Source organism: Limulus polyphemus, unplaced genomic scaffold (genome assembly GCF_000517525.1).
Source record: "Limulus polyphemus unplaced genomic scaffold, Limulus_polyphemus-2.1.2 Scaffold222, whole genome shotgun sequence".
NCBI lineage: Eukaryota > Metazoa > Arthropoda > Merostomata > Xiphosura > Limulidae > Limulus > Limulus polyphemus.
Window position 1 is genome coordinate 761,297 of NW_013665832.1, and position 9,041 is coordinate 770,337.

The following is a 9,041-nucleotide window of genomic DNA, read 5'->3' on the forward strand; positions in this document are numbered from 1 at the left end:
AATTGTCTGCTTTTTGCATGTTATTATTCTATGTTCTTTGGTGCATTATTTAATTAAATAAAAATTTAGTGCATTACCATCATTAGTATAAAAAGTAGGGCTAACTGTCATCGACAGTCAACAGTATAGAAAGTCTTGGATAAGTACCTTATTATTATTATTTTTTTATGCTTTTATGTTTATTCTTCATTTATTATTAGAAAAGTGAATAAATAGTAAAAATATGGATCTCTTTAAGTTAGTTAAGATTACATGAAGTAAAATAATTAATAATAATAATATAATAAAATGTTTCATGAAGCATGCACATGAGCAGCTTGTGGGTAATATAATTCAATAGCATAACATGAGCTTCACATTCCCCAAGTGATTTACAACGTATAATGTCACAAATATTAGTTATACATGGTTCAAAGGGCAATAAAACAATACAATGCAAGTATAAATTGATCTATACTCGTAAAAGTTTAAAGCTACTTAGGATAAACAAATGTAGTTTTACGTTACCATTTGTGGTCATTCTAGGAAGAAAAAAAAAAGGGTAATTTAGATTTATTTTGAATTTATTTTTGGTGGTTACAAGGTTGGTTAAATTGATCAACCTTGTATAGAGTTAGGGTAAAGAAAATAACAGAAAAAATATAAAGTTTTACTGAAAACAAAAATTTGAAATGTATTTAGAAGGTTTTAGAGATTACACAAATGAAATTTGAGATTTTTTGAGATGCATGTTATTTAGGTGGATGGTGGGAGATTTAAACTTTATTGGTTAGCTGATCCTTTAGAATCATCCACCATTGCATTTTAAGGAACTTATGCATTTCTTAGGTGTTCAAATACCTTCAGCTTCAAAAGACTGGTCAGCTGCCCAATCAGCTAGTTAAAATGGAGCTTCACATATTAATTTCAGTTTAGCACTAGCATCAAAGCAAACAAGACAATCTCAGATCTAGTCTACTAGCACTAGTATTTTGTCTCCAGCCGCAGCACTCCATCCAGCCGAAAAAACAATTTTCAGCAGGTTTGAATGAATTATGCCTATTCAGACTATACAAGTAGTGGAAATTTGTCAAATGGCAATAGATTCTCATCCCTGTACATTAAAAACACTAATTCTCACAATTTACATATTTTCTGTATTTTCTTCTCTTCAATATTCAGCTTTCCTACAAATTTTTCCAGTTCATCTTAGCCACAAGAAAGATTTCTCTCTGGAATTAACTGAGAATGAGCTTCAAAACACATTTAAATTTAGTGATTGTTTATATAAAGTTCTACAACACTGGTAAGTTTTTCATTTTCGTTTTTTTATCTTTATAATACATTAAACCCATTTTGTTTCTATTATAAAGGTAGTTTTACAAAGATATGAATAAATCATGACTTCAGTCTTCAATGTTCAATCATTCACAGTGATATGAAATGCAAATAAACAGAACTTGGTAAAATGTTCAAACGATTTAATGTTTTCTTTAAAAAGAAAAAGATAAAAATAACCAGAGTAAAGTATTCTTATTCTTTTGAATTGAATGTCTTATTCTGTTTCTTTATGACTGAAGTAGTTTTATTATTATTATTATTATTATTATTATTATAAGTGTATTTCAAGCTCCTTTTGTATGACTGTAGTAATCAAAATAAGTTCAACACTGGTCATCATCATTTCAAACTAGACTAACATAGATAATCTCATTGTAAGAACTTAATGTTTGATGGGTGAGTCAAGCATAATCTTACACACCTAAACACCTTTATAATAATGAAACTTCTAGTATTTAATACACAGACATCCACATACCAACTAGTTGTAGAACAATATAATCAATGCTAAAACAAAGAATAATATACATCAACCAAAAAAAGTAACAATAATAAGATGAAGAATTGTAAGTGTCAATAAATAAGTACAGTTGCGAAAGATCGGTGCTAAGAACCAAAATCTATACGTTTTTAAGTACGTGTAAACTAAATATTTATTGGTGTACAATTCTTAAGAACTTACCTTTGCTGAACATTACTGGAATATAATCAGTAGCCAAGTGGGTTTTACTCTTTATTCCAACTAGTAAAGGACTTCCCCGTCTATTAAGGAATATAAAATAGGGTTTTCAAAGACAAAATATAAAAGTAATTGAAATGGTATGAATACATTAACGAAACTATAATAAAGTTAAATCTATCTCCTCTTGGAGAAATTGCAAAACATTATCTGTCACAACAAAACATTTAACTAAAAAAAATGTTTGTTTTTTTTGCCTACAGAAGTAAGTTTTATCCTCATTTTTACATGACTTCACTATTTTTACATAAAACCTTCATCTTTATAACCACTTTCACTTAACTATAATAAAACAGTATATGAAACATAAGCCCACACATTTATGGGAGAGATATTAAACAAAACTCTGTTATCAAACAAAGCTTTACACATTAATACTGTTTAACAAGTATTTCATAGAAAATGTGGTGCTTTTTCAGCATGTCAAAAATATCTGAAAATTAAAAAAGAAATGGGAGTCTTCTCCAAGTGGGGATCCAAGGCTGAACTCCCCTGACCAAAAATGTATCACTTTGAACTACTTACACCATTTTAGTGCAAGAAAATATTACACTCAATAATCAATTATTAATTTCAACTGCAATAAATATTGTAGCCTATGTATTCAAACAACTCTTAAGTGATACGTTATTTATTATATTCATATTGTTTCATATAATTTGCAGACAAGGTGAGAGGTGTGTCATCTATCTTCACAGAGTTTGTGAAAATGTTGGTATAGATTAAAATAATTTTCTAAATTACATTATTGATAAATATTAAGTTGATAAATATATACCTCTTGGACTAATTCTTAGACTATGTAAACTGCTTGCTAGAAAGACTGTATTTCTATATCTGTAATTCAAATTATCTTGGTGTATTTTTTGCTCTATTTGTTGGTTGAGTGCCTCCAACTTCACCTGATATAGTTGAAGTGTTTGCTATACAAGTTGGAAAACATCAGTCTTTTCTTATTCAGTTTATGTCAGTGATACCTAAGGTTACTACACTCACCAACCATTCATTCTAACCAATTTCATTTCCAAACATTTTTTATATTCTTCTGTTAATCTGATAAATATCATCATCGTCTCAATGACTTGGAATAACACATTTGTTAAATATTTTGGAATACGGTGTTTATGAGTGCTGTAATTTATCCAATTGGAAATCAGACAAATTAGATGACACAAAATACTATTTATAAAATCAATCAGAACTGAGATAAACCCTATCAAAATTTAGTCAGAAACAATTTTCAACCCCCAACCATTTTTTCCAAAATCAGCTCAAAACTGATTTTTTAATGTAAAAGAAATTGAAATCCATTAACAAATGAAAAAAAAATGTTCCATATTAATTGGGAAGTAACACAATTTTTTTACTTCTTAATTTTGTTGGAAGAACTGTGGTGTAATACCCTTAATTATAGAATAACTGCTTTGTGAATTAGATTGAAAGAAACCATCATAGTACATTTTGCCTCACTAATACAGCAAACACAAAGTGCCCAATAAACTTGTTACAAAGACAAGGCGCTGCACCACATCCTTAATGGAGGTGTGGAAGATAAATAGGAAGCAGTATCAGCTTATAAGAACTACTTTCCAAAAAGAAACAAGTTAAAGGAATCTCGTTTCTGTTGTGAAAACAATGAAAAAATAAAGAATAACTTTGTAACCCCCTGAGTAACTTCAAGCAACCACATTTGTTTCTATTTAGATAATTAAATGCAGAACTAATATGTTGAAATTATTGTAAAAATATTTTTTAACTACTTATAATCCAAATATTTTATGATGACTTGTATACTGTTACCTTGTAGCTACACACTGGCCAGGGTATTTCTTGCTCTTACACACCAGAGCAAACGCTCCTTCCTGAAACACAATGTAATTTCTATAAACTGCCTAATTGTGTACATCACCATCATTCTGTATGAAAGAGATACCTTTACAAGTGGATTTATATTCATACATTACAACTGTATCACCAGGGTTAAATTTCATATGTTTTTTTTAATTACTTTACTTTTCAAAAGTTATCTATCATTTTGGAAAAACTAATTTTTCAAACCATGTTTACATATTTTACATCACAAAAATTGTTGAGGAAAAGAGAACCTGCTTTTAAATATTCTATACAATATTAATAGCACATGAAAATGATACCGAAATCAATTCTTTTTAAGGGAAAAATATGAAAAAAAATATATCATATTTATGAAACAGTTTAAATATTACAGAAACAAAATTTAGTCATTGACTCTGAAGAACCATAAATTTATACCTATAAAAAAAAAAATAGAAAAAAATATAAAATCAATAATCATATTACTGTATTGTTCTATATACTTAATGAAATATTAGTTTCATCCAGGAGGTTATTTCTTATTATCATTATAAGAGTCTGTAGCTTATAAAATGAAAGCTGATAAATGTAAATGCCTTTCTGATATTTTTGAGTTACAAAGGCAAAAATTAAAACAAACTATGTTAATTAATCAGAAATAAAATATTGAGCATACTAATCCAAATATTTGCATATTCAGCAAATTATGAAACATTTCACCAAACCCTAGCAAAGGGTGCAAAATGTGAACATTACAAGTCTTAATGTTTCAACTACATTGTCTATAAACAACATTATGCAAAAATATTGAAGTTGTAGTACACCTACAGTGTTCTTTTGAATAACTATTACAGAATACTGTAAAGTCACGTAGAACTAAAACTTCTGTATCTGTTGTCATTCAGTTTCACATTATCAACGTAAATTAACATGATAAAATGTACTTCATTTGGAGAGAAAATTAGTTTCTAATAAAAATTTTCTTTTGAACAAACAATAAATATAATAATTAAACAAAACCTCACCAACTGCTGGATCACTTGTTCCACAAGCTCTCTGAATGTAAGTTCAGGATGGTTGTCATGAATGTGTTTCAAAAGCTTTCCTATTACTTCTGTATCAGTATCAGACTCAAATTCATGGTCTTTCTTAATCTGTAATAGTGGAAAAGTAAATTTAGAGGACTAAATTTAAAAAATGCACAAATGATAAACTTGATGAAACAATAGTTACAGAGATGAACCTCCCTCCCACCAATGCCATATATATGTGATAATTTTGCATAATTAATTTTTCAAAAAGTTTAGCAAATCCAAATTACACACTGTAGGTGGATTGAATTATACAATAAACATCATTTAAGCATTAAGCAAAAAATAAAGATACACAAAATCAGAATTCACACTTACCAAAAACTGTTTTATATCCTTATAATTTGTGAGGATACCATTGTGCACAACCACAAATTCTGGAAAAAAAAAAAGCATTTTATTTATCGTAAGTTATAAAAAATATATATAAATAAAAAGGCCATGAATATTGCAAATAACCCACTTAATTACTTCTAGAAACTCTTCTCTATTTTACAATAAGTTACATAATTTAATTTCTTTGGTTAATTCTTTTTAACATAAAATTACTCAATACATAATGCAATAATAAGCCCCACCAGCAGCAAATGTTACAAAAAAAGTTAATTTGAAGGTTAACAGAAAAAATAATGGCATATTTAACAAAATGTAGGTCATGAGTTTCACTCTTTCATTCACTGCTTCATTTAATATTTGTGTTAAGGAAAAAAAAGACAAACATCAATTAGTTACTTCACATTCTAGCTGATTAGCTCCAACTACTATGTTTTCTCGTAGGCTAGTTAAAGTTCAAATGATTCAATCATAATATTATTTTACATATGACAGTAAACTGTTTAGCCTAATGTAACAGTGCTATTTTGCTTAGTTCTGCTTTTCTAGCACAATCAATCTTTTTTAAGAGTTTATTCTAATACTTGCCATTTGTTAAATCAGAACGCTGAGGGTGGCTGTTTTTCTCACTTGGTGCACCATGCGTTGCCCAGCGAGTATGGGCGATGCCAACATGACTGTTAAAAGACTGCTCCAAGTCTAAATCTTGCCTACCTGTTAAATATGATCGAATGAAAGGATTATATAAATACATTATAAACACAGGGCATTTGTTTTACACTTTTATAAACTATCATTTTGTTTTAACTCTCAAAACCCTTTCTAGCAGGATGTTCAACATTTGTGGTTGTCAAAAACATTAAACTTTTATTGTGAAAAAACTATCTGCTCTCTACATGCTTTTTTGTAAAGTTTTTTTTATAGCTACACTTCAACAATGTATTTTTAACAAGTTCTCCTGAAAGTCATGAAAACAAACTAAAATCATCTTTATTAACAAATGTTATATTTGAATAGGTTTGGTGGTTAAGATATATTTTTAAAATTTTTTCTCTCAAGCAACATTTCAGAAATTACATTTTTATTAATCTTAACTATGTCAATAAATATATAGTTTTTATGAATCAGTACAAGCATCTAGGTATGAAAACCAAGACAATAATCATTGATGCTTTGTAATTATAAATTCTAAATATCCAGATTCCACCACTAATAACAATTACTGTATTCATGATTTAATAAAACCACAGATACCTAATTCACAGGTTGAGAAAACTATATCTAAATTACTTTGAAACCTCATCACATCATTACAGTCCATGTCGCCAAGTCCAGTCATACTCTATTTTATGACTGTGCATCTTGACACATGGTTCATAGTGAATTGCGCAGATCAATTTCAAGTACTTTACAAGGACTTTCTAAGCACTCTCAAGTGTTTTTCAAACACTTTTTGGAAGCTAAAATTTATATCAATTGGATTCCACTGAAATTATTATAAAATTCTTATTTATTTGTTCAAAATACGAATGTAGACTAAAAAGAAAAGAAAGACTATTTATTGCACTCAACTCTGCAGCATGCATTAAAGTTAGATATATCAATATGTTCTCCTATTATAATATTTTAAAGTACTTTTGCAAAAAAGGCCCCTTTTCAAGCACTTTCAAAAATGCATATTCACCCCCCATTGACAATAGCCCTGCAGCATAGTTTCCACTGCAAAAGGAATTACTAAAAGCCTGTCACGTCTAAAGCACACAAATCCTTACTGCTGGCTTTCCATAATCCATATTGTGTTGTTTGAGGATAGGGGTTTCCCAGCACCCATTTCAACATTCAGACTGTACACAAATCCACATGTGCTGCATTCAGCAACTTGACCAATGTGTATGGAATAGGATAAATACCAGTTTCATTCTCCAGCTACTATATGTATGCAACACTTGAATCAAAGGTATTAATTGATTGCAAGCCTTGTCTTCATAAACCCATACCCTGTTTTCCTCATTTTCAAATGAAGATCTTTCTTGATTATGTTGTGTACTGTTGCCTGTAGCAAGTAGACAGCTTTTGCCACTAACCTTTGTGTTCGAGAGTTCTCACCTACAAGACATAACTATTTTTTTTCTTTCTTGACAGTCCTGGTGTCCTAAGTTTATCCATATTTCTTTGGTTTACCAATGCATTAAGTAAAAAGGATATTATTGAGTACAAGTTCTAAATTCCTGATCTTAACACATCCCTATAATCTCAGTGTATGAATATTTTTTCTCAAACAATCTGTTACATACCCTTCCCAAAAGTACGTAATTTCTGGTGCCATCACAATACCTAAGAAATGTCAAACAATGTCAAAATGTAGTCCTGATATATTCTGTTCTACAGTAACTATATCAACTGTGTTTATCAGGAGTTGTTAATTTGCACATTCAAAATCATTTTAGTATAATGTATTCATCCTCTACACAAGTATTGTTCTTGTTCCCATATGACACTATTTATATTCACAAGATAACTCAATTACTGCAGAAAAATATTTTCCTCTCTCAAAGAAAAAAAAAAAAAGGAGGAAACTATTGACTATCAAAAGTAGGGAAAAAAAAATCTTATGTGAACTACTCATATGAATTGGACAATTCTGATAATTATGACTGACCAAAAGCACACAATTTCTTTGCATTTACTCTGCAATGTGTTAATATGTTATGTTCTGTACATTTGGATGAAATTTTCAAAATAAATAAATAAAACTTATTTTCTTAATAGATTTCACTATTTATTAGAAAAGCATAAATAAAAAATTTAAAATAACCAAAACAGATTTTGAAGGAAAAATAATTACAGAACATCATTTACCTCTTTATTTTCAAACTTTAAATAAGTAAGTCCATTTCAGAAATGTATGGCAAATGCCACCGAGTTATAGTAATAGCAAAAAACATATGTAGTATAATTTAAATTCAAACTGAGATAAAATACAAAAGCAAATTTTTAAGCAAAAATCTATAATGGTTTATATGGTTTGTTATTCATATTTTTAATTGGTAAAATCTGTTTAGAAATGGCAGGTCAACACAAGTGATTAGGTTATACATGCAAAGGCAACATGAAACTTTAAAGATTTGGGACCTACTAAAATATTTTACATATCTTCATTAACTAATTTATGTATTACAAAGCTTGTTTTACAGAATAATAGGATACTTAATGTTAACATTTTCTTACACTGAAAATTCTGAAAGGTAATTACTCCGCTCATACAAAGCTATCTCAATCTTCATTCTACCCTCCAAGCGTTGTTAAAAATTGTGTGTGCTTAGCACACCAGTCTATACACCCCATCAATTTCCTGCCATTTTTTAACATGTGACTACTCTCCACCAATAGTATTGCACCACCTATATTGGTGCAGATAGTTCCCTCTGCTATTCCTGCTCAATCCTCACTTTTGAGAACTGGCAGGCTATAAAAGAAGAACATTGACAGTGGGAAGTGTGTGAAAAGAAGTAAGTGCCTATCGGAAATACATTTTCAGTGTAAGAAAAATGTTAACTCCCGATACAGTTTTACCCTACACTGCAAAGATGGAGAGGCCAGATCAGGCCCACAATATTGAAATAAAGTGGAAAGTGAACACTCAGAATGAACAGGTGTGCTCCAAGATGAAAACGAAGCACACTTATGGGTTCCCCCACTACTTCTGCAACAGGCATGCTCTTCGC

The 9,041-nt window shown here is 29.6% G+C and overlaps 1 protein-coding gene across 2 annotated transcripts in view; it reads right to left on the bottom strand.

Moving 5' to 3' along the window:
* LOC106478540 (glutamine--fructose-6-phosphate aminotransferase [isomerizing] 2-like) overlaps positions 1-9,041 on the bottom strand; it is a 64,010-nt gene that overhangs the window by 39,516 nt on the left and 15,453 nt on the right. For both annotated transcript variants that reach the window (XM_013939091.2, XM_013939089.2), the window contains exons 4-8: positions 5,905-6,030; positions 5,302-5,360; positions 4,918-5,046; positions 3,860-3,921; positions 2,003-2,082 (exon numbers count right to left, since the gene is read on the bottom strand). In XM_013939091.2, coding sequence (XP_013794545.1) covers positions 2,003-2,082; positions 3,860-3,921; positions 4,918-5,046; positions 5,302-5,360; positions 5,905-6,030 — 456 coding nt within the window. The remainder of the gene's footprint in view (positions 1-2,002; positions 2,083-3,859; positions 3,922-4,917; positions 5,047-5,301; positions 5,361-5,904; positions 6,031-9,041) is intronic.